The sequence below is a fragment of the Mustela putorius genome, unplaced genomic scaffold, assembly GCF_011764305.1.
Source record: "Mustela putorius furo isolate JIRA1106 unplaced genomic scaffold, ASM1176430v1.1 tig00003853_pilon_pilon_pilon, whole genome shotgun sequence".
NCBI lineage: Eukaryota > Metazoa > Chordata > Mammalia > Carnivora > Mustelidae > Mustela > Mustela putorius.
The window spans coordinates 24059243-24085540 of NW_025422005.1; the positions used below are offsets into that span (position 1 = coordinate 24059243).

At 46.9% G+C, this 26298-nt stretch overlaps 1 protein-coding gene across 1 annotated transcript; it reads left to right on the forward strand.

Annotated features, from left to right (window-relative positions):
* Nucleotides 1-915: 915 nt before the first annotated feature.
* On the forward strand, nt 916-24789 carry ZBTB8B (zinc finger and BTB domain containing 8B). Its single transcript, XM_004740907.3, has 4 exons — nt 916-956; nt 8862-9862; nt 19906-20084; nt 23495-24789. Exons 2-4 carry the CDS (start codon nt 8902-8904, stop codon nt 23810-23812), a joined length of 1458 nt encoding a protein of 485 aa, XP_004740964.3. The 5' UTR covers nt 916-956; nt 8862-8901; the 3' UTR covers nt 23813-24789.
* Nucleotides 24790-26298: the final 1509 nt, after the last annotated feature.

Below are 26298 nucleotides of genomic sequence, written 5' to 3' on the forward strand. Positions count from 1 at the left end.
CCACTAAATAAAAATCTTAAAGAAAGAAAAAAGAGAGAACCCCTAATCCAATATGACTGGTGACCTTACATAAAGGGAAATCTACACGCAGAGATGTTACGGGAGAAGCTCTGCGGACATGAAGAAGGCCGTCTACAGGCCGGGAGCGAGGCCTGGAGCAGATCCTCCCCTCTGAGCCCTCAAGAGGAACCAACCCTGCCCACAACTGGACTCCTAACCACCAGACCTGCGGAACAATGAGTTTCTGCGGTTGAAGCCCGTTTGTAGTACTTTGATGCCGCAGCCCCGGCCCACCCATGCACCTGCTGAGAGAACTCGGCTCCCGGGGGCGGCAAGCTGGGGGGTCTTGTTCGCAGCTGTCCCACAACCCGCGGTGTCGGTACTGAGCCGGCGGCACATCGCCCTCTAACCGTTTCACGTGTATCCGTGAAACGGAGTGTTGCGGGGTTGAGTGGATGATATCCTTTCCCTCATTTCCAGAATGCTAGCGGAGCGCGGGCAAGTGGAATGTGTGCGGACTGACGGGTCAGAGGTCCTGCTCTCCAGGCCGCTGGAACCCGCGCAACGCGCTCCCGGCTCTCAGCACAAAGACGCCGTCCTTCGCAGGTCCCTCAGTGGGACTCAGAAGACCCCGCCGAGCCCCAGCCTTCGGCAATCCCCGTTTCCTGGTATCTCGGTACTTGTAGTTTTGTCCACTCTGTCTTCGCGGGAGAAGGGAACGCTGAGACCACAACTCCCGTCACCGCGCGAGCGCGGGCGCGGTCAGAGCGCAGCCTCCGGAGGGGGCGCTGGCGCCATTGACTAACCTGCTGGCCGCAGGGCCCGCCTTCCTAAGCCCAGGAGCCCCTGTGATTGGTCAGCTGCCTCGCCTCTCACGGAGGGGGCGACAGGTGAATGAAAGGGGGGCGTGTCGGGGCGCGGAGCTCGGCAGCCGCGCTGCTGGATCCGGCTGAAAGGTGAGAGCCGAGAAGCGGGTTCGCGCTGCAGCTTTCATTGGTTTGGGGAGGATTCGGGGCGCCGCGAGAAGTCGGCCTTGGGTGGAGGGAGCGGGCAGGGAACTCCCCTCTCGGTCGGCCTCCTTTGGACCTCTCGGCCCTGGCTACTCCCGAGACCCCCACCGCGTGAACCTGAGCTGGATGACCGACCCTCCATCCCCTCCCGCGTGGGGAGGGGTAGCGTGGCGCGGCGGTAGCTGTCCCCCATTCGCTGGCATTGGGTTCTCCCTGGCGCGTCGTCCGGCTGTGTGGTCCTGGTGCCCGCCCATGGCGATGGTGCGAGGGACGGGGCGGGGGTGGTGGTGGTAATGAGGACTTGGCCCGGCTGGGGCAGTGCTCACCGCAGCGATGGTCACTTCGTCTGCAGGAGGCCCCGGGAGGGGCAAGGCCCTAGTTCCCCACCCTCAGGAGCCAAAGACAGGTCCAGTAACTGGTTCCCGTGATCTCTGCAGGGTCGTCTGGCTCTAGAAGGCGGAGGGGGGAATCCCCTTTTCTTGGGAACAGTTTAGCAGGTGAACCGAAGATGCAGTTGACCCCGAAATTTTTCCGGTGGAAATGGACACTCTTCTCCCGTGTCGTTCCCCTCCATGGGAACGGAGGAGAGGAGTGACTTCCCCAACCCTTTTGGGGAGTCAGGTTGGCATAGTGGTTAGCATGTCAATTCTGGAATGAAACTAATTTTGGTTCCAATCCCAGCTCGGGCGTGTTAGCTATAAATCTGACCCTCAATTTCTTCCCCTGAAAAAGAGGGTACAACGATTATATCTACTGCATTAGGTTATTGTGAGATAAAACTTAATGCTTGTAAAGTACTTCTTACAGTGCTTCATGAGGAGTGGTATGCAGTAAATGCTAGCAATAGATGAGCAGTTTCCTGTTTTCTTTCTTTCTTTCTTTCTTTTTTAAAGATTTTGTTTATTTATTTGACAGACAGAGATCACAAGTAGGCAGAGAGGCAGGCAGAGAGAGAGGAAGGGAAGCAGGTTCCCCGCTGAGCAGAGAGTCCGATGCGGGGCTCAATCCCAGGACCCTGGGATCATGACCTGAGCTGAAGGCAGAGGCTTTAACCCACTGAGCCACCCAGGTGCCCCATCCTGTTTTCTTTTTAAGATTATATTTATTTACTTAAATATTTTATTTATTTATTTATTTATTTATTTATTTATTTGAGACAGAGAGAGGTGAGGAGGGGCAGAGGGAGAGGGAGAAGCAGACTCCCTAGTGAGCAGGGAGCCCCATGCAGAGCTCCATCCCAGGACCCCGAGATCATGACTGGACCTGAAGGCAGACAATTCAACCAACTGAGCCACCCAGGTGTCCCTTATTTATTTATTTTAGGGAGAGGGAGAGAGAGTGTGTGCATGAGCCGTCAGGAGGAGCAGAACGGGAGGAAGTTGGAGGGGTAAGGATTTCAAGCTGGCTCTGTGCTGAGCACTGAGTGGAGCCAGACCAGGGGCATTGATCTCATAACCCTGAAATCATGTCCTGAGCCCGAAACCAACAGTCCAGTGCTTAACCACTGAGCCACCCAGATGCATACCCCCACTTTTTTTTTTTTTTTTTTTTTTGATGAGTAGGTATTCACTATTCTCAGGTTGCTGAGACTGAAGGAGTCTTGTCAGAGTTAGTGGGTGGAATTCAAGTCTGGTTTTGGTAGCTGAATGAAGATAGTGGTGGGATCCGGGTAGGAGTCCCTGGGGAATGTGGGAGTGTGTTTATAGGCAGGAGTGTTGGCATCTGCTCTCTCCTGGAGGACGTGCACTGTACCTGGTTTATTTTTTTAATCCTGGTATCTTCCTTGTGTCAGACATTGTATGGAGCCAGTCATTGTTGAATTGAATTGAAACAGTGAGAGGGCTGGGGCGGGAGGGCAGGGTCCCTGCCAGAGTGTGGATAAATGTACTTCTGGAGAGCAGTACACACAGAGAGCTTCTTCCCAGGGAGAGGTAGTGATCCTCAGCGTGTCACAGGGATGTAGGACACCAAAGGCAAGTGACATGAATAACAATTTCTACCGTATATGCCAAGTATAGGGTTGGGGACAGACTTTTGCAAAGTTAGGGAGTATTTATGTGACCCAGTAGAATCTACATTATTTGGAGCAAGAAAGCCAAAGGAGATGGGTTTGGGTACCACTGCTGGAAAAGAGCATCTTCCAGTGAAAGATGGAAGTGCCCTGGAGATAAAACCATTCTTCAGGCTAAGAGATGTTGTACCTACACTGGTTTATCTCCCCGGTTTGCCAATTTCTTATCCCTTTGCCCCTCCTCCTTTCTCCCCTTTGTTTAAAAAGAGAAAATGAAGGAAGTACATACACATAGTAAAACACCCTAACAGTATAGAGAGGTTGAAATCAGAAAGTGAGGGTTCCTCCACATACCTCTTACACTTAATTGCTCTTCTCAAGCGTAACTGCTGTGAACTTGTGCTTGTATAATCTTATGGAGGAAAAATCATGCATTGATTTTTCAGGATCATATAGTACATTTGGACAGGATCATATAGTACATTTTGTTTTGCATCTTGCCTTTCTCTCTCTCTCTCTTTATAAAAAAAGATTTTATTTATTTATTTGTCAGAGAGAGAGAGCACAGGCAGGCAGAGGCAGAGAGAGATGCTGGCTCCCCGCCGAGCAAGGAGCCTAATGCATGACTCGATTCTAGGACCCTGGGATCATGACCTGAGTTGAAGGCAGTGGCTTAACCAACTGAGCCACCCAGGCGCCCCTTGCCTTTTTCTCTTAATATATCTTGGTGACCTTACCATAATGAACACACATAACTCTAGCTCATTAAAAACATGGTTGCCTAGTATTCGCCTGTGTGATTGTACCTCATTGATTTAACTTGTCCCCAACTGGTGGACATTTCAGATCATTTTTACTTTTGCGCTAGTACTAAAACCTGGTGAATGGACATTTCTGAACTTGTAATTTGGTATTTTTTGGCAACACATCTGAAAGGGTAAATTTTTACATTGAAATTTCTGGGACAAAAGAGGTGTGCATTTTTAAAAATTTTTACATCTTATATTTATTTATTTATTTTTAAATTTTGAGAGAGAGAGAGCACATACATGAGCTGGGTAGGTGGGGGGGCAGAGGCAGAAGGAGAAGGAAAGAGAGAGAATCTTAAGCAGGCTCCATGCTGGACCTAACTACCGGCTTGACTCAGGGCTTGATCTCACATCCCTGAGATCGTGCCCTGAGCCAAAATCAGGAGTCAGATGCTTAACGCACTGAGCCACTCAGGTACCCCAAAAGAAATGTGCATTTTAAGTTTTTTTTTTTTTAAAGATTTTATTTATTTATTTGACAGAGGCAGAGAGAGGGAACATAAGCAGGGGGAGTGGGAGAGGGAGAAGCTGGCTTCCTGCCGAGCAGAGAGCCTGTTGTGTGGCTCCATCTCAGGACCCTGGGATCATGACCTGAGCTGAAGGCAGAAGCTTAACAACTGAGCCACCAAGGTACCCCTAAGTTTTAATAAATATTGCCAAATTCCTCTCTGAAATGGTGTTCCAAATTACATCTGCATCTGCAGTGGATAGAAGCACATTGAAAAATGTGATTTTTACCAGTCTGATAGGCTTTCTTTTGGTTCTTTTTCTCTTTCTTTCTTTCTTTTTTTAACATTTTGTTCATTTATTAGAGAGGGAGAGTATGAACGGGATAGGGAAGAGCAGAGGGAGAGGGAGAAGCTGACTACCTATTGAGCAGGGAGTGTGATGGCTGGGCTCTATGCCAGCACCAATTCTAGGACAGATCCCAGGACCCTGGGATCATGACCTGAATGGAAGGCAGATGCTTAACCAACTGAGTCACCCAGGTGCCCCTTTCTTTCAGTTCTGAAAAAGAGTGAAGTGTGACATTGGAATGTTGCATTTTCTTATATCTTGTTTTTCCCTTCATATTTTGAGAGCCAAAGGCAATGGCAGGAACTGCGGGGAAGACTTGGCTGGAGCAGTCAGAAGAAGCGGAATGACAGTGAAACCTTACTCCCGTGACAACTTTCAGGGTTGATATTTTTGGGAATAGTAGAATTGTGCAGCTATCTGGCAGTTTTCCTCCTTTCTGAACCAAATGTTAATTTTACTTTGGATAAGAAAAAAATTCCAGAAATTATGACATAACTTCCTTGACTTTAAAATGAATATAAACAGATAAGAATCATCTTGATGACGTAGGCCCATCAATGATAGCCCCAGGCTACAGTTTAGTGCTGTCCTTAGGCCATTTTGGATATGTAGGAGCATTTAATATGCTTAGCTACATGGCCTCAGGCTGATATTTTGAAAAAAATTCCTGGTTCTATTTTTTTAAGTAACTTTTTTTTACCTTTTCCTAGCTGTCCGTTCTCACTTTTGTCAATTTACTTGCTCCGAGACACTCTTCGACTTCTCTCCCTACTGGGTTGTCTAGTTTCTAAACTTAATGCATCACTTGCTATAAATACATAGAAAGTAGGTGTGAATAGCCTCTTAATAAGGTTGTTGGGGGTCTGGTCTGTGCAATTAGTCTGTCTGTGCCATTAGTACACAGACCTTGGGGAGTCTCTTTTCCCAGTGGAAGGGCCTTTTTTGTGGGGAGGGAGTGTCTGATTTCTGACTGTGTGAGGTATGGTTTTGTTGCATTGTAGAAAAGGAGGGTGCTAAGAAGTTGGTTGTGGTTGGCAGCTCCAACTAGGCCTTTGTGATTCCAGTAGAGGGAGATGATGTACTGGGTTGTAGATACTTCTCTGTGTTCCATGCGTCAGTATGGAAAAGGAATAGTTGATGGCCAAGTTCATGGCCAAGTTCAGCTGCTTGTTGCTCAAAAGGCCACTACTCAAGAGAGGAGCCTGGCCACCTGGGGGGAAGGCAGGCTCTTGTCCAAAAGCCAACTCTGAGTTTTCTGCCTGGCCTAGAGATTTTTTTTTTTAAGATTTTACTGGGGCGCCTGGGTGGCTCAGTGTTAAGATTAAGCCTCTGCATTTGGCTAAGGCCATGATCTCAGGGTCCTGGGATCAAGCCCTGCATTGGGCTCTCTGCTCAGTGGGGGGCCTGCTTCCTGCTCTATCTCTGCCTGCTATTCTGCCTAATTGTGATCTCTCTCTCTCTCTGTCAAAGAAATAAATAAAATCTTTTAAAAAATTATTTATTTCTTTGACAGAGAGAGACACACAGCAAGAGAGGAAACACCAGCAGGGAGAATGGGAGAGGGAGAAGCGGGGGTGGGTGGGGGGCTTGAAACCAGGACCCTGGAGACACTTAACAACTGAGCCACCCAGGTGCCCTGGCCTAGAGATTTTTATTTTTATTTATTTATTTTTTAAAGATTTTATTTATTTGTCAGAGTGAGCACAGGCAGACAGAGTGGCAGGCAGAGATAGACAGAGAAGCAGGCTCCTGCTGAGCAAGGAGCCCGATGTGGGACTCTATTCCAGGACCCTGGGATCATGACCTGAGCCAAAGGCAGCAGCTTAAGGAACTGAGCCACCCAGGTGTCCCTGGCCTAGAGATTTTTAAAGGGAGTTCAATGGTCTTTGACATTTCTTGATGATATGAAACTCAATGATGCTAGCTGCAGAATTATCTCAGTACACAGGTTGTGCAAGAAGGTCTGGCTCCTGGCTACCCCGGGGTTGTGCAAGAGTACTCTGATCTTTCTGTAAAGGAGGCCAAGGTTTACAGATGCGCAAAGGGAGGTCAGTAGAGTCATCTGCGTGACCTTAAAAAAGAAAAACATTTTGTTAAAAGATTGCTGGGCTAATCAGAAAGCTGAGGCAGCTTCAAACAGACTTGCTGGCCTCTGTGGCCTGGGAGAGTTCTCTAGTTCTTCATTTTCCAAGGCCAGTGGTCTGCAAATCTCAAAGAAAGCAAATGAGTTTGGTTATAGATCAAGGGCCTTAGGTTGGTAAGCAAGGAGTTGTGTTAACTGGAAGCACATTAACCCTTAAGACCAGCTACAGTGCTGTGGCGGGATGGCTTTGTGGTTTGTGTGATGGGAAGCAATGGAGGCGAGAGCTCAGTGAAGAAGGTCAGTGTCCGTCTTTCTCATCAGCCGAAGGTTTTTTTTTTAAAATTTTTATTATTATTTTTTAAAATACATATATATTTTTAATTTGTCAGAGAGAGAGAGAGAGAGCGCGAGCACAGGCAGACAGAGTGGTAGGCAGAGTCAGAGGGAGAAACAGAGCAAGGAGCCCGATGTGGGACTCGATCCCAGGACGCTGGGATCATGACCTGAGCTGAAGGCAGCTGCCCAACCAACTGAGCCACCCAGGCGTCCCAGCCGAAGGGTTTTAAACTTGATTTATACCTGTTCTACTCAGCAGTTAAGCAGGGAGTCTTCCAGGATGCCTGGGTGTCTCAGTTGGCTAAGACTTCAGCTCAGGTCATGATCCCAGGGTCCTGGGATCGAGTCCCGCATTGGGCTTTTTGCTCAGCAGGAAGCCTGCTTCTCCCTCTGCCTGCTCTGTCTGCTGCTCCCCCTGCTTGTGCTCTCTCTCTCTCTGACAAATAAATAAAAAAATTTTTTTTTTTTTTAAAGAAGGGAGTCTTCCTTTTTACTTAGCCAACCTCCTTCGTCCAGAGCACTCTGCCAGGTTCTGTGGGGCATAGCAAATGAGCTAAGACATGGCTCATCCCTTCAAAGGCTTGGAGTCCATTGATATTCAAGGGACAGGACATTTTAAAATTTGAGTGAGTGAACCAATGGCTGTGGAGTCTGTCAGTGTGGAGTCTCTCATTTGCAAGAGATAGAAAACCCAACTCAGACCAGCTAAAGCAAAAAGAGACTTAATTGACTTTTGGCCCAGCATGAGTTGGGGCTCAGATGGTGTCCCTGATGCTCCTGCCTGAGCTGGACTGTCTTCTTTGTCGGGCTGGTTCCCCTGGTGGCGAGGCAGCATCTCAGAAGAGATGGAACCCCCAGTAAACGCGTGTTGCCTTTTATTGCTCTGACCAAGCCACGTGGCCATCTCTGAGCTAACCCCTGCGCTCAGAAGGTGGGATACCTTGGGGCGCCTGGGTAGCTCAGTGGGTTAAAGCCTCTGTCTTCTGCTTGGGTCATTATCCCTGGGTCCTGGGATCAAGCACGCATCCGGTTCTCTGCTTAGCAGGGAGCCTGCTTCCTCCTCTCTCTCTCTCTGCCTACTTGTGATCTCTGTCAAATAAATAAATAAAATCTTCAAAAAAAAAGCAGGTGAGATACCTTGATTGTGTTAGCCTCTGTTCTATCTAGAGCCTGGGGGGATGGCACCGGCTTGATACAAATCACCTTGGCCAAGAATGGGGGACGGGTGGATCTCTCAAAGCCACACAGGGCACTAAAACCGTAAAAATAGTGACTGCATGCTGGCTAGCCCAAGAATCTATCATGCTTCCTTGAAGGGATGATAATAGGGGTGTGTCTCCAAGTTCCATGCCAGGATTGAGCTGTAAATATTAGATTTGGGAATTATGTATATTTTGAGTCTTGAAGAAAGTAGAGTGTAGACATAAGAACAGGCACTCCAGGGGATAACTGACCTGGTTTTGAGTCTTGGCTCTGTTCCAGCTGGGTCATCTCCTACCTTCTCTAAGTCTCCGATTTCCTTATCAGAAAAATGGGGACAGCATGGGTCTTTTATCATCGGGTTTTTATAAAAATTCATTGAGAGAGTCCATGTAAAATGTGCAGTTCGTCCTGGTTATTTTTTGTTGTTTTTCATAAATTCACCCCGTGGGACCACCTCTAGATTTTTGTTAGATCCCCAAATAGCTGGTATCATAAAGACACTATTGAATCAGTGTTTGGGAGAAGAACGAGGAAAAAAAAAAATTAAAGCTGAACATCTTATTTGTAAGGTTGAGATTGATGAATTAACTGGAAAAAAAAAATCTTGGCAGAGATACAGGCCACGCCAGAGCAGCCGCCGCTGGTGGAGCAATGGAGATGCAGTCCTATTATGAGAAGCTGTTGGGGGAGCTGAATGAACAGCGCAAGCGGGACTTTTTCTGTGACTGCAGCATCATTGTGGAAGGGCGGATCTTCAAGGCCCACAGGAACATTCTGTTCGCCAACAGCGGCTACTTCCGAGCCCTGCTCATTCACTACATTCAGGACAGCGGGCGGCCCAGCACGGCGTCCCTGGACATTGTCACCTCCGACGCTTTCTCCACGATCTTAGACTTCCTGTACTCTGGCAAGCTGGATCTGTGCGGGGAGAACGTGATCGAAGTGATGTCGGCTGCCAGCTACCTGCAGATGAACGACGTGGTGAACTTCTGCAAGACGTACATCAGGTCATCCCTCGATATCTGCCGGAAGATGGAGAAGGAGGCGGCGGTGGTGGCAGCAGCGGCGGCCACGGGGGCTCATCAGGGTGATGGTGGAAGCCCCAGTTCAGGCAGGGAAGGGACCTCCTGCGATGCCAAGAGCTTGGGCTCCTCCGCAGCCGAGGGAGAGGAGAGCGTGGGCTGTCTGAGAGAGTCCCCTTGCAGTGACTGCAGAGGCGGCCACCGGCTGGGACTGGTGGTGAAGGACAGCCAGGGCAGCGGCCCCACTGACTGTGACCTCTCTATTCTGCCCAAACAGATAGAGCCCAAGGTGGAGTTTGATGCAGACGAGGTGGAGGTAGAGGGCAGTGAGCCGCTGCCGCCCTATGCAGCCCCGCTCGGCCTGGCCCACATGGACGAGGCTCTGCCCGGTGGCCAGGCCATGGACTTGGCTTACGGTAACTACCACGTGAAGCAATTCCTGGAGGCACTCCTGCGCAACAGTGTGGTCCCCAGCAAAGACGAGCCAGACCATCCCTTTTCTCGGAGTTTGGAGGGAAGACCGGATGGTGCACCAGGAGCCGTTAGTTCCATGATGGATGTCCACACGGACTGGTATGGGGAGGACTCAGGTGAGCTCCATGAGCATTCAGCATCTCTGCTGGTCCTTCAGCACGTGCACCTGGGCCTCGTCAGCTCCTAGCATCATGATCATTGTCATTGTCACTGCCATCATAGTCTCCATCATCACCACATGATTACTGCCACATTATCCCTACCCCCACCAAGAGGCATTCATTGAGCACCTGCTGTATGCAGGGCATTGTCTCTTCCTCCGTGGTAGTATTTTACCTCTACGAGAATGTAAGCATGCTGAGGGCACTCTGAAGATATGGAAAGAACCTACAGTCTTCTGCTAATCAGCAGGGGGACTTGGGTCAAATCAGTCAATCTCTTTGGAGCTGTTAAGGAGGTAATCATCCCTGCCTTGCCTTTCTCACAGGGTTGAGGACCGAATGAGAAGGTTCTCAGCATTTTTTCTCATGTATGATCACATGTTCCAGACAGGTAAGATACTGATACTTCTGTATCAGCCGTGGTGCCTGGCACACAGTTGACAGGCACTTAAGTGTGTCATGGTCAATGGTGCTGTCTACCTGAGAATATCTAAAATGCGTTGGTATTTGGCTTTATGTGAGTAAGTTTCTTATATCTTTTGGTAGGCTTTAAAAAATAATAGTAATAACTTGTTATTAATATACTTATAATTAATAACAATATACTGATACTTAATAATAATATTTTACTTATTAATGTTGATATCTCCAAATACATGTGTGTTTTAATTAAATCATCAACCTTAAACTAGCTTTTATATCAAATATTTTCCTTTGGTAGGCTTTTGTGTTTTAAGAGCACTTGCTTGTCTCCCTGAACAATTCTGAGAGATGAGTTGATGTGACTAACTCCTCTTAACAGGCGGGGTAATTGTTGCAAAATGTCTTGTAGAAGATTGAAATACACTTGGCTGCCACCTTACTGATGAAAGTACCCCTATAGCTTCCAGAACCTCAAGAAATTAATGAATCCCAATTTAAATTCACTCTTCAATACTGAACAGTGAAAGCATTTTAGATAAAGGAGATCAGCCACTTTTATTTGTTACTAAATGGTTATCTCGAGATGTTTAATTTCATTTTTTAAAGCAAGAACACTCTGAATGTCTGATTAAAACTAGGCTTGAAAACTCGAAAATACTGTTTCCGAGCCTCAGGGACAACACTGGCTTAACCAGCATTTAGAAGGTAGTGGCTGTTTTCATGAACACGCTGTAGGAACAGCTTGACATCTCATTTCCGTGCAGAATAGCCCTTCGCAGACAGTGACCATCCTTTCACATCCACTAGACCTTCATGAGTTTGGCAGAAGAGTTGGGAAACCGAGACCCATGAGGGTTTGGGGGAATTTCCTAAGAATGCAGAGCCGCTAAGTGGCAGAGCTAAAGCGAGAAACCTGGGCTGGCTTCATTTCACTCAGACAAACCGTGCAGACAGCACAAATGAACAGAGGATTTCAGTGCCATGATTTTATCTTTCAGCCCCTCTGCCTATAAGCACAAACATCAAAAAAGAATAATGCAGCCATATGCCCTTGTCATTTAAGTCCAGTCGATTAGTCTATAAAGTCAGGTTTCCAGCTAGAAGGTGCTGTGGTCAAGGCAGCCACCCTGGCCCCTGGCCATGTTGTTATCTGCCAAGTTTTGATTCCATTCACATGGCTCCTGGGCAAATGTATTCCAAATGTCAAGGCACAGAGTAGGACTGATGTGTTCGGTCATTCATTTATTTGCTCAGATATTTAAGGACCTTCATGGTAAAGATATAAAGGTAAGTCAGATACAGATTCAGCCCTCAAAGTGCTGCTGGTGTCTTTGAGGAGGTAAGATATGTGTCATTGGCATCACGTGATAGAGAGACACTAGGGCTGGAAGGCGGATGGAGGTGTGACTTTCACAGTAGTCCAAAAGCCGGAGAACTGGCTTCTGCCTGGGAGATCAGGGAGGCATTATGAAAGTGGCATCTGAGACTAAGGAGAGGAGAGAAATTGATTGGATTGATTATTGGGTCCGATTATGGAATACCTTAAATGCTAAGAGGTGAGGTTTTGTCTGTAGGCACAGGGGAATTTTTTGGTAGTTACTGAGCTTGGGGGTGTGCAGGTCCTGTGCTTGGGGGAGATTAATTTGGCCTCAGCACCAGATGGTGTGGAAATGGGAGTTGAGGGCAGGGAGACAGTCAGGCGGGTGTCGCGATCATTCCATACCCATACCTCTAGGTCCAGCCATCTTGTTGCAAATGACAAGATCTCATCCTTTTTTATGTCTGAGGAATATTCCACTGTGTGTGTGTGTGTGTGTGTGTGTGTGTGTGTGCGCACACATATACTTTCTAAAATCACAATTTCTTTATCCATCCAACTATCAATTGACACAGGCTGCTTCCATATCTTAGCTATTGTAAATCATGCTGCAATAAACATAGGGGCCCATATATCTTTTCAAGTTAGTATTTTTGTGTTTTTAGGGTAAATTCCCCATAGTGGGATTGGAGACACCTACATACTGTTTTCCACAGTGGCTGTGCCACTTTGCATTCCCACCGGCCATGCACAAGTGTTCCTTTTTCTTCACATGCTTGCCAACACTTGCTAGTTCTTTTTGATTCTAGTCATTCTGACAGGTGTGAGATGGTAGCTTACTGTGGTGTTGATTTGTATTTTCCTGATGATAAGTGATGTTAAGCATCTTTTCCTATGTCTGATGGCCATTCTGTATGTCCTCTTTGGAAGAGTGTCTACTCAAATCCTTTGCCTATTTTTTAATCAGATTGGTTTTTATTTTTATTTTTTAAAAAAGATTTTATTTATTTATTTGACAGAGATCACAAGTAGGCAGAGAGGCAGGCAGAGAGAGAGGGGGAAACAGGCTCCCTGCTGAGCAGAGAGCCTGATGCAGAGGTCGATCCCAGGACCCTGAGATCATGACCTGATTCAAAGGCAGAGGCTTTAACCCACTGAGCCACCCAGGGGCCCAAGAGATGCTATCTTATTTAGTGTTGACAAGGAAAGCCTTTCTAACAAGTTGCCTTTGAGAAGAAACTGCAAGGGAGGGGGAGAGCAAACTGCAAGGCAAATCAGAGAGAAGAACAGTCTAGGCGAGGGAAGAGCAAGGTGCAAAAGCCCAGGAGCGGGTCACAGTTGTCAATGAACGAGAGGAATCGCAGGGTGCTGCTGGGGCTGGAGTGGAGTGGGCAAGGCAGAGAGTGCCAGGGGATGAGGTCAGACGAGGTGGGCTCCTAAAGTCCAGGAGAAGGCCTTTGGGTCTTCCTCTGAGAAGGGACAACACTAGAGAGTCTCAGCTGAGAGTGACTTAAAATGCCATATCGTAAAAGGATCGCTGTGGGTAGTGTATGTCATAATCTCCAAAGTGGTCTTCTTGGCTAGGACTGTACTACCTCTCAAGGTCGAACAGACCAGATTTCCTAATGGCTTGTATGAGTGATATGAGAAAAAGAGAAGTTAAGGGTGATCCTCAGGTCTGTAGCTCAAGCAGTTGATTTAAACATGTTATGTTTGCGATGCCTCTTGGATCTCCAAGTGGAGATGTTCACTAAGCAGTTGTTCCTGTCTGCTTGGGGTTTCAGGGGGTGGGGGGAATCACAGCTGAGCTATACATTTGGGAGTCATTAATGGGTCCATGGAATTTGAAACCTATAGATCCCGTGAACTTATGGGTGTAGAAGGAGAAGGTAAGAGATTTACGCACTGTGCCCTGGGATACTCCAACATGTAGAGGTCAGAAAAATAGGGCCCAGTCAAGGAGATGGGGAGGGGGCAGGCAGGGAGATAGGAGGAGAATTGAGAGTGATGGGTGTGCCAGGAGGAGAAAGTGTTTCAGGAGAAAGGAGACATCAGCTATGTCCAGGTCTGCATGGAGGCAGAGAGAGAACTGATCACTGGGAAGTCCATTGGCAGGCTTGACCAGAGTAGTGTCGATGAAGAGGGGGCAAGAGACCAAAGGGCTTGAAACAGAGCTGGGGAAGTAGAGGTGAAGACAGTGAGTATTGATGCTTCTTTCAAGCGGTTTTGCTGGGAAGGGGACCGAGAAGTGCACCAGCAGCTGAAGGGGCATGTGAGGTTGAGGTTTTTATGAAGGTGGAGTTCTAAAAGCCTGTTTGTTTAGTGAAGGGAGCGATCCAGGAAAGGAAGATAACTGACGGTGGGAGAGAGGGACATTGGATAGAGTGCGGGCCGGCGGGGTCCCTGTCCAGTGCTGAGGATGGTCACTAAAAAGGACAGTTGAATCATAGGAACAGGAGTGGAAGCAGACCTTATGTGTTTGGAGGTGGAGGGGAGGGCTTGGGGGTGGCTGGGAGCATGTAGAGGTTCTCTTCTGATTGCTTCTCATCAGTTAGAAGCAAAGGTCGGGGCGCCTCTAGTGTGGCTCAAATGGTTAAGTGTCAGTCTTTAGCTCAGGTCATGATCTCGGGGTCTTGGGATCGAGCCCCACGTCAGGCTCCCTGCTCAGTGGGGAGTCTGCTTCTTCCTCTCCTTCTGTATCTCCCCTTTGATAGTGCTCTTTTCTCTTTCTCTCTGTCTCTCAAATGAATACATTGAATCTTAAAAAGAAGCAGAAGCAGTAGCAGCAGTAAGGGCAGTGGCTGAAAGGGAGGAGGGGACAGTGAGGGGGCGGAGACCTGAGCAGAGGGAGGGTGTGGAATAGTCCCCGAGGAGAGTGGGAGAGAGTGAGCCAGGGGAATATTTAGGGTGCTTGGGCAGAACCAAGGGCTCTGCTATTGGTGCTCAGAGGGTGACGGTTAGATGGATTCAAAGCGAGACCAGAACACACAGTTGTGTATATTTCACCGGTGATGTTAACCTGCCTTGTTTCAGGTATGGAATGGGCATAGACTTGTATTTAACCAGAATTTAGGTTTAACCAGGTGAATACAGACAGAGGGAGAGAGAGGACCCAGGCAGTTAAGGGTGGATGTGAAGGAGTGATTTCAGTGATGGACTGTGGGCACTGTACTGGGGAAGTAGAGGCATAAGGCCCCAAGGAGGCGAAGGACGATAAAATGGTGGCAGAGTCTATTGGCTTGGTCCCAACTGAGAAGGGGCACTTAGGGGGTGAGCTGGAAACCTATGAAATAGGAATTGGAAAGTGGAGAGCTTGACATGTGGCCTATGGAGCAAATGCAGCTATTGGAAATATCTGGGTAGGGGGCCATGATTCTCCCTCTCAGCTACACACTAGGCAGAGGGCTTTAAAAATCTAATAGTTGGGTAGAGATTGGACATCAGTTTGTTTTTTGGCTTTTTTTTTTTTTTTAAATTTCCCAGGTGATTCTTTTTTTTTTTTTTTTTAAGATTTTATTTATTTGATGGACAGAGATCACAAGCAGGCAGAGAGGCAGGCAGAGAGAGAGGGGGAAGCAGGCTCCCCACTGAGCAGAGAGCCCGATTCTTTGCTCAATCCCAGGACCCTGAGCTGAAGGAAGAGGCTTTAACCCACTGAGCCACCCAGGCGCCCCTCCCAGGTGATTCTAATATGCACACGGAGTTGAGAGTTCTTGGTCTAGGATCAGGTGGCTGAGGTGGGGCGGAAGACAAGATCTTTGGAAGAAAGGAGGTCAAGGAACAGAGAGGCCAGGGTGCTGGAAGGGTCATTTTCGGTACTCACACCAAGAATTACGCCAGGAGTTGTATTTGAAGGCAAGGTGACCAAATCTCCCCAGAATGAGGAGGTGACCTCGGGGCTCCGGGATGATGGTAATAAGGAGAGGGAGCCGTGCTCTCGTTTGCTGGTGTGAGCTTCAAAAGATCTTAAGGTTTGCAAGGATGGAGGGAGGGATAGTGGTCTGGAGATGACACTGAATCACGAGGCAGCTCCTACTCACCTCCGACTCAGGGGAGTCAGGGTGATGGGGTAGGGAAGCTGGGTGTTCCAGGGAGGCCCAGGCCTTAATAAAGCAACCACTCCAATTGGCTGAAGATTCTCAAAACTGTATTCTTCCCTTCTGTGCCTAAACTCCAGATGTTTCTGTCTAACCCAGATATGCCCCCCAGGGATGCTCTGGGCCTGCCCCAGACTGAACCCCTCATTCCTCTAGTGCCTGCTTTTCCTCCTGTGTTTTCTACTTCAGTTTATTCCGCCACCATCCACCAGGTCAGCTGACGCAGGATCTGTGTCCTTTCGATCTTCTCTTTCCCTTGTCTGCCCTCCTGCAGGTGGTCACGGAGCACTGTTCATTTTACTTCACATGTGTGTCTCCTCCTCTCTGCCCTGAGGTCAGTGCTTTAGTTCCCGACATTTCTCGTCCTCTCCCAGATGTTCTTCCTGCCTTGAATCTTCCCTCTCCTCAGTCCTTTTCCTACAAAGTTCTGGGTGACTCAGTCGGTTAAGTGTCCCACTCTTGGTTTTGGCTCATGTCATGACCTCAGGTTCGTAAGACTGAGCCCCACAATGGGCTCTGCCCTCCCTGCATAGTCTGCTTGAGACTCTCTGTTTCTCTCCCTCGGCCCCTCTACCCCCGCACCCTCTCTCTCTCAAATAAATAAATAAATATTTGGGAAAAAAAATTAATAAGCTCCTTCTACTGCATTGTTTTCTGAGGGATCTTTTAAAACTAAAATCTAGGGGCAGCTGGGTGCCCCAGTTGGTTAAGCGTCTGCTTTCAGCTCAGGTCATGATCCTGGAGTTCTGGGATCGAGCCCTGCATTGGGCTCCTTGCTCAGTGGGTGATTGCTTCTCCCTCTGCCTTTGCCCTGCTCCTGCTCTCTCTCTCGCTGTCTCTCAAATAAATAAACACAAGCTTGAAAACAACAACAACAACAACAACAACAACAACAACCTCAAATCTGACTGTGTACTTCCCCTCCTTAAAATTCTAGCCTCTTACAGAATGAAGTCCAAGTTCCTGAACACGTCAGAATCATGAGGGTAATGATTCTTGTCTTTCTTTTCATTGCTATATCCCCAGGGCCTAGAACACAGCCTGACACATAGTAGATGCTCAGTATAAATCTGTTGAATAAATGATTGACCATGGCCTTCACAGTCTGGTTCTTGCTGCTTCTGCAGCCTCATTTGTCATCTCCCCCCCTTCTGCTTAATATTCTGTTTTCTCACTTACCTCTATGCCTGAGCCTGTGTATTCCTCTGTCTGAGATACCTTTCTCTGTCCTGAACTCCTGGTGAACTCCTATTCATCCTTTAGCATATGTGCTGCCGAAGTGAGCACTCCTATTCATCCTTTAAAACCTTGTTCAAAGATCACCTGTCCTGTGAAATCTTCTCTGAACTCCTAAAGTGAATTCATTACTTTCTTGTCTATGCTTCTTCATCATTTGGACTTTGCACGTGTTACATTATATTGCATGAATTTGTTTACATGTCTTTCTTTCATGCCAGACTCAACATCTTGAGGGAAGAAATGGGTGTCTTGGTAAAGATGGACCTTATTAGCACAGTGTCTGGCATGTGTAGGCGTTCAAATGAACAGTTGTATTGGTGAGATCAGACCATGAGAGAGGAAGGAAAGTGTGGTAATTCTTAATTTTCTGATGAAGATAGAGTTAACAGTTGGTCTTTCCAAGGACTAATGCTGGACCCATTTTACATAATGTTTTGGTAGATAATTGAGAAGAAAAGTAAAGTGTAATGCCAGGCTAGTGGGATTAGATAGCAGGAAGATTCCACAATACTAGAGGAGTGAGCAGGAAACTGGCATCTTAGACCCAGTGCGCTCAGTGAGAAATTAAATAATCCAACGTATGTAGGTAATTACGAGCCAAGAGCTGGTGCTTTATTGTAGAAAACAGGTTTTGGGGTCACTGTAGATGATGCAAAATGTTAGGCATTATCAGGCTGGGAACTCAAGATGGGAGAAAATAATCTCCACTCTTAGGTTGAGTTGTGTTGGGAATGACATGGGGTTCTCACTTGGGATTCGGCTTGCCATACATTTGGCAGCACCTCCAAAAAGACAAAGCCCAGGTAGGTATCCTGAGAAGGTCCCAGAGAAAAGGAATTACTCCGGTGTTGAGAGAAACCACAGAGCCTGGACTGCTTCATGAGTAAAGAAACACCAAGGAGAGGATGATGGTACAAAAATGGCTGACATTTCTGAGCTCTTACTATGTGCTCGGCGCTGTGCTCTAGGTATTATTTCATTTCATTCACAGTCCTTTAAGGTGGGAACTAGTATCATCCCTATTTTACAGATGAGAAAAGTGAGGCACAGAGAAGTTAAGGGAGATGTCCAAAGTCATACGGCTGGCAAATGGAGAAGTGGGGACTTGAACCCAGATTTCAATGCCTGGAAATCTTGAGTCACTAATGCCTTCCTGTAGGATGTGGTATGACCAAAGTCTGTTAAATCCTGAAGGTTGTGGATAGAGAGGACATGTCTTGGAATACTGCAGTAAGGGTTATCGGGAAACTTGAAAGAAGAGTTTTGTATGTGGGAGGATAATCGTGTTGTCATCTTAATGGTTGTACAAGCAAGGTGGGGAAAAAAGAGTTGAAAAAAGATTTAAGTGAATCTCTGGATATTTGACGATTTCAGATCTATAGACTTTTATTTTTTTTTAAAGATTTTACTTATTTATTTATTTGACAGATAGAGATCATAAGTAGGCAGAGAGGCAGGCAGAGAGAGAAGCAGGATCCCCACTGAGCAGAGGGCCCGATGTGGGGCTCAATCCCAGAACCCTGGGATCATGACCTAAGCTGAAGGCAGAGGCTTTAACCCACTGAGCCACCCAGGCACTCCACTTTTTTTTTTTTTTAAGATTTTATTTATTTATTTGATAGAGTGAGAGAGGGAACACAAGCAGATAGAGTAGGAGAGAGAGAAGTAGGCTTCCCGATGAGCAGGAGCCCAATGCGGGGCTCAGTCCCAGGACCCTGGGAGTATGACCTGAGCTGAAGGCAGATGCTTAACGACTGATCCACCCAGGCTCCCCCAGATCAATAGACTTAATACGAATTCCAGTTGAAAGTGTGCATCACAGTACACATCTGCACATGCCTGGAACTCTTCTTAGGCCCTCTTGTCCTAGAATGTATGCATCCTGATCCAGGGGTCTGGCTTATCATAACAGAGGGTTCCAAACTTTTAAGGCTCATGAAATCAATTCAGGAGATCAGTGTTGGTCGGGTCAGGCTGCTACAGCAGAATGCCACAGACTGAGTGGCTTAAACAACAGAGATTTATTTTCTCACATTTCTGGAGGCTCGGAGTCCAAGATCAAGGTGCCGGTAGGGTTGTTTTCTTCCTGGCTTGCAAACGACTACCTTCTTGCTGGTCCTCATATGGCCTTTTCCGCTGTGCATGAACAGAGAGAGAATGAGATCTCTGGTGTCTCTTCCTCAAATTATAAGGACACCAGTCCTATCAGATTAAGGATCTACCCTTAAGACCTCATTGAACCTTAACTACCTCCCTATCTCCAAATATAGTCACCCTGGAGGTTAGGCCTTCAATGTATAAATTTGGGGAGATGAAACTCCATGCATAACAGGGTCTCCATCAGCACTGCCTGCAAATGAAAACAGAGACTATAGACTCTGTCAGAATGAGAGTTATTGGGATGCCTGGGTGGCTCAGTTGGTTAAGCAGCTGCCTTCGACTCAGGTCATGATCCCAGCGTCCTGGGATCGAGTCCCGCATCGGGCTCCTTGCTCCGCGGGGAGCCTGCTTCTCCCTCTGGCTCTGCCTTCCACTCTATCTGCCTGTGCTCACTCTCGCTCTCTCTCTCTGACAAATAAATAAATAAATAAATCTTTAAAAAAAAAAAAAAAAGAATGAGGGTTATTTTGGGAATTTTCCGGCTATCCACTTGAAGACTTGTGACTCCTGAGGTTGTAATGTATCTCTAACTATGAGCCACAGAGAAGTTTGAAAGCCATATGTCATTCCTTGCAACCTTGTATCAGAATCCCACTTTACCCTCTGGCTGACTGGCAGCCAGACAAAGACTTGGATTTTGTAGTGTCTTGCTGTGAGCTGGTGGTAAAGGTGATGTCCTCTATCTGGATCCGGGCTGGCGAAATTCCCCAGGTCCCTATCACGCAGTGTCACTGATGCTTACAACCCATTTGGTTCCCCAGGTGACGTGTTGGTGGTCCCCATCAAGCTTCACAAGTGTCCTTTCTGCCCTTACACCGCCAAACAGAAAGGCATCCTTAAGCGGCATATCCGCTCGCACACAGGTGAGCGGCCTTACCCCTGTGAGACCTGTGGCAAGAGGTTCACGCGACAGGAGCACCTGCGGAGTCACGCCCTGAGCGTAAGTGTCTGGGCTGGAAAATCTCTTGTGGTGGGTGGGGAGAGGGATCCTGAGATTTGCCTAAGGTGAGGGTGAACCAGCCTGCCCATTACTTCTCCGTCCACTGGAATATTTTCAGAGAACTTTAAACATGTGTTTCTACTTAATTAAAGTTGGGTTGGTGGCGCTTAGAGAAAGTTAAAACTTATATAAGAGACTAGTTTTCTTAGACTCAAAAAGGTTTTTTTTGTTTTTGTTTTTGGTGTTATTTATTAGAGAGAGACAGGGCGAGAGAACACAAGCATGGGAAGTTGCAGAAGGAGAGGGAGAAGCAGGCTCCCCACTGAGCAGGGAGCCTGATGTGGGGTTCGATTCAAGAACCCTGGGAACCCTGGGAACCCTGGGATCATGGCCTGAGCCGAAGGCCAGGCTGAACTGACTGAGCTGAACTGACTGAGCCACCCAGGCACCCCGACTCAAGAAAGTTTAGATCCTGGTCAGGGATGGTTGTCATAAGGCAGAAAACAGTGGGCGTGGACAGGGGACTGTGGTCTGTTCTCACCACTGTGATGCCAAAGGCGAGAAAAGCACACCTTCAATTTTCCCACCCAATGTGGTTCCTGGGTATGGAGAAAGCACGTGCTGCTATTTCTAAGCCACCTGTGGGCGGCAAAGAGGACTCCAGACCCAGGGGACCTCTCCTCCCACTGGCTGCCTCCTGGCCTTCTGTCTCCCATGTGAGTGGTTAATTCCCACCAGCTAAAAGGCAGTCGGGCCATTTAGGAAGGCGTTATATTTAAGATCATCTTTGAGCAAGGCAATCAGTCTTTGGAAGATCAAACATAAAAAAGGTTTCGACTTCAGAGATCACTATCAAGAATGTGAGAACCCATAGAATGGGAGAAAATACTAGTGAATCCTTTATCTGCTAAGGATCTAGTAACCACAATATATAAATAACTCTTCCAGTTCAATAATAAGAGACAAATTACCAAATTAAACAACAGATATGAATAGACATTTCTCCAAAGAAGAAACACAAATGTCCAGTAAGAACATGAAAAGATGCTCAACATCACTAATCATTAGGAAAATGCAGGTCAAAGCCACAGTGAGCTACCACTTCAAACACACTACTGTTGCTATCATTGAAGAGCAGGTAATAAAATGTTGGCAAGGAGGTAGAGGAACTGGAACGCTCATACACTGCTGGTGGGAACATAAAATGGCACAGCCACTGTGGGAAACAATTTGGTGGGTCTTCAGAGTTAAGCATAAAATTACCGTAGGTCCCAGCAATTCTATGTCTAAGTGTATACCCAAGAGAACTGAAAACGTACATTCGCACAAAAATGTACCTGCACACAAAGGTTCATAGCAGCATTATTCCTAGTAGTCAAAAAGTGGAAATAACCCAAGTGTCATCAACTGAGACATGAGTCAACGAAGTGTGGTCTGTCCCTGCAATGGACCCTTATTCAGCCATAACATGGAATGACGTTCTGATTCATGCTACAACAGGGATGAGCCTTAAAAGCATTAAGACTTTAAGCATTTATTAATAATTAATAATAATTAAGCATTTCGGGGTGCCTGGATGGCTCAGTGGGTTAAAGACTCTGCCTTCGGCTCAGGTCATGATCTCAGGGTCCTGGGATTGAGCCCCACATCGGACTCTCTGCTCAGCGGTGAGCCTGCTTCCCCCTCCCTCTCTCTCTCTCTCTCTCTCTCTGCCTCTCTGTCTACCTGTAATCTCTGTCTGTCAAATGAATAAATAAAATCTTTAAAAAAATAATTAAGCATTTCCACATGAAAGAAATTGGTCACAAAAGGCCACGTCTTATATGAGTTCCTTGATATGAGATACATAAGATGGGCAGGCCCATGGAGATAGAGTAGATCAGTGGTTACCAGGGGCCCAGAGGATGTTGGATGGGAAGGGGGTGGCAGTAAATAGATACCTACTTTCTTTCTGGGGTGATGAAAATGTTCTGGAATTAGAGGGTGGGGATAGTTGCACAATCTTGTGAATATACTAAAAACCACTGAATTGTATGCTTTTCAAAGGTGGTATGTGAGTTGTAGTTTGGAAAGAATCCAGATTTAAGGTAAGTCCAAGGTTTTTGACTGTTTCCACAATCAGGGCTGGCCCCAACCACACCCATCTGAGAGCGGGCTTTTCCCATAGTGTCAAGTTTTTAATTGTCCTCCGGCCCAAATTACTTCTCCAGTCTGTCTTGGCAGAGTAGGTTCCTGGTGCCCCAAGGATGGTTCACTGGTTGGAATCCTTATTCCCTCTCTTTCCCTGTTATACAAGGTCCAGTCTACTGCAGCCTAAAGAGGTGGTATTCAAAGGCCCTGTCAGGTACGAAGGTCATGGACATGCTCAGGTTGGGTAAGGTTGGAGGATTAGTGTAGAAAGCCCAGGAGACCCCCTGGAAGGCAGGAACATTGGCCAGGATGTAGGGCCGCTCCAGAGAGCTCGGTGTTGAGTTATTGGCCTTTGTCCTCCATCATTTCTCTGTCTTTACCTCTTGTGTGCGTCCTGTATCCAGAACTCTCCATAGGAGAGGCTTTGGTTCACAGACTCCCTCTAGGCTGGAGCTCCTGAAGAGCGCAGCCTATATGGAAGGGGTCCTGGAGCTGTTGCCCTAAGGAGGGACTGCGTGGGGTAGGAGATCAGGTTCTTTTTTCTAGCTTGCAAAGTGCTTCTCGTAGGCAAGGAGTGCATTTCTCAAAGAAGAGGTAAGGACAGAGCGCTCGCCACATTTGGAGAAGATGCCATCCAGCAAGTCTGCCTTCCTAATAACTAGACAATTGCGGGTACATAAAACCCATGCCTAAAATCCACACCCGTTCCCTGAATGCCCTTTCTATGCCAGGCATAGGGTTATAGTAACAAATGTGACAGAGAACATGAATGAGAACAGTCTCTGCCTTCTTGGAGCTTATAGTCTAGGGAATTCACTAACCATTTATTAGAAATTCAACAAAGGGGGGCACCTGGGTGGCTCAGTAGGTTAAGTGACCGGCTCTTGGTTCTGCTCAGGTCATGATCTCAGGGTTGTGGGACTGAGCCCTGCATGGGGCCCTGGGCTCAGTACAGAGTGTGCTTGAGATTCTCTCTCTCCCTCTGCCCCTCTCTCTGCTCACGCTCTCTAAATACACAAATAAATAAAATCTAAAAAAAAAAAAAGTCAACAAAGGAAGAAGGATAAGGGAGAATATATATTTGGGCACCTAACCTGGCCCAGAGCATCAGGGAAGATTTTCTTCCAAGGCATTCCTAGCAGGGCAAGTCTTGGCAAAGGGGAGGTGGGCAGGGTCCTCACATGTCCGAGGGCCCCGGGGCAGAAGCGCCTGGGTGAGGCAGAGGCTGTGGCCGAGAGAGCAAGGTGGAGAGCGCTTACCAGCTGCATGTGTGATTGTAGGTGCACAGATCCAACCGTCCGATCATCTGCAAGGGTTGCAGAAGAACCTTCACGAGTCACCTGTCCCAGGGACTGCGGCGCTTCGGGCTGTGTGACAGCTGCACCTGCATTACCGACACACACGACGAGGATGACGATCTGATGCCCATCAACCTTAGCCTGGTGGAGGCTTCGTCCGAAAGCCAAGAAAAGAGTGACACGGACAATGACTGGCCCATCTATGTGGAGTCTGGTGAGGAAAATGACCCTGCCGGAGAGGATTCTGATGACAGACGGCGGATTCGGTCCTACTTGTCCGATCGAGAGACACTTACGTAGCAGTCCGTTTCAGTGGGGGAATTTAGAATTTGTTTTTGCTCGTTCTGTGTTCGAAAGCTGCCATCTGTCCAATTTTCTGGAACCCCGAGAGGAAACTTTTTTTTTTTTTCACTGTTCTTCTACATGCATTTTTGTTAGATTACATACAAAGATTGGACCTTGTGAGTCGAGGGACTAATGACCTCTTAGTGGAATGCTCTTGGTTTTGGAGGGCTTTGCTGAGTTAATTCTGAGAGAGGCAAGGCTGGTCCCAAGGTTCCCCATTCTTCCTGTCGTGCACCCAAACTCTGGTTAGGAGAGAGAGAAGAAAATCTCCATGCTTGTTTTCATATTGTCTCACTCGTCTACATGCCTTTCTTGTCGGTCTTTTTCTCTGTAAAGGTGAGTGAGAATAGCTCGAGTCGAGTCTCTCTTTTGTCTCTCCTAATGGATCCCATAATTTAGTTTTCTGGTGAAGGCTTAAAGAGAAAGCTTCATGACATAAGGCAGGCAGGGCTGTTTGGCTACGTGATTGTAAAGGTACTTTCTAACTGTAAGCCTGCAATTTTAATGACTGAAAGTATTTATGTGCACACAAACATGGAAATGGAACGAAGAGGTTCCCGGGATTCTCTGACTTGCCCAGCTAAATTAAATTTGAAGTTAGCCCCTGGGAAGGGAACCTGTGAGCCTGGTTTCCCTGTCTGGTTTGGTATTTGACAATCCTACACACACAGATCACCTGTCTTGCGATCATAAAACAAGTCCTTTGGGTGAAATTCAAAATACTCCTGCTTTCCCCAGCCATTTTCCAGAGCTGCTGTTGTGTAATGTGGAAATGTAGCCGCTGCTCAGAGTCGCCTACTCTGATTATGACTAGAACTTTAATTGGAGGGAAAGTGCAAGCCTATATAAACAAGTTGAGTTTCCAAATTATTTACCTTTTAAAAGCACCTCTGGAGGGAAAGAGAAGGTTGGTAGAAGAACAGGTTTTTAAAATTTTTATTTTTATTTATTTATTTGATAGAGAGAGATCACAAGTAGGCAGAGAGACAGGCAGAGAGAGGAGGAAACACGCTCCCTGCCACGCAGAGAGCCTGATGTGGGACTTGATCCCAGGATCCTGAGATCATGACCTGAGCCAAAGGCAGAGGCTTAACCCACTGAGTCACCCAGGTGCCCCAAAGAACAGGTTTTTAAAACTATTCTGCTTTTCACCCACTTTGCAGCCATGTGGTTATTCTAACAGGAGAGGCTCTCCATCTTTAAAAGGCTGAAGAACAGGAAATATTAGGGATGAAGGATGTTTAAGGCACTTTCATAATTTTGTCTTATGTTAAAGTATACAAAATGAACTTTTTTTTTTTAAAGATTTTACATATTCATTTGACAGCGAGAGAGAGAGAGAGATATCGAGAGAGGGAACACAAGCAAGCAGGCTTCCCACTGAGCAGGGAGCCTGATGCAGGGCTCCCTCCTAGGACCCTGGGATCATGACCTGAGCCGAAGGCAGCCACCCAGGTACTCCTCCAAAATGGACTTTAAAGGAAATTGATTTTTCTTCCTTTAAGTAGAGTTGTGTCTCAAAAGTTGGTAAAACCACCTTTCTTTCTGCCTCCTGAACAAAAAAGCCAATAAAAATGTTATAAGTTGGCTTGGGAGTGTTAGTTATTGAAGAGTTCAAAAGGTACTTAAACCAAACTTCTCAACAGAAGTGAGAATTCAGAATAGTGTTACTCAAATTGTAACCCCCAGATAGCTGGCCTGTGCATTCTTTGATACCAACCCACACAGTAGGACCACATGCTGGCCTGCAGTAGGTTAGAAATTTTTAAAATGGTCTTTTGCCAAAGATAATTTGAAAATTATTGTTCTAGATCAAGAGTAACAAACCGGAAATTATCAAGGACCAGAGACACTTTCATTCCTGAGATGGAAATATTAGCTGTTCTTTTCAAGGAGGGATCTTAGCAAAAGGAAAATCTAACTAGTTGTGTAGAAGGTGTACTTTGCAAAGAATTATATTTGATATGTTCACTCTGTTTAAATTATTTCTAGTGGTTTTTAAAAATTTTTATTTTTATTATTTTTTAAAGACTTTATTTATTTATTTGACAGACATCACACATCACAAGTAGGCAGAGAGGCAGGCAGAGAGAGAGGAGGAAGCAGGCTCCTTGCTGAGCAGAGATGTGGGGCTCGATCCCAGGACCCTGAGATCATGGCCTGAGCCGAAGACAGAGGCTTTAACCCACTGAGCCACCCAGGCGCCCCTAAATTTTTATTTTTAAGTAATCTTCATACCCAACATGGGGCTTGAACCCACAACCCTAAGATCAAGGGTCGCACGTTCCACTGACTGAGCCAGCCAGGTGCCCCATTTCTGGTGTTTTAATGTGACTTTTCTACCTCATGGTTCAACTTCTCTGTCCACTTTCTCTGGTAGAGCAATGATCCTTCTTGGTGACTCTATGACCTGATCATATCTCTGGGTGCAAAGACCATTT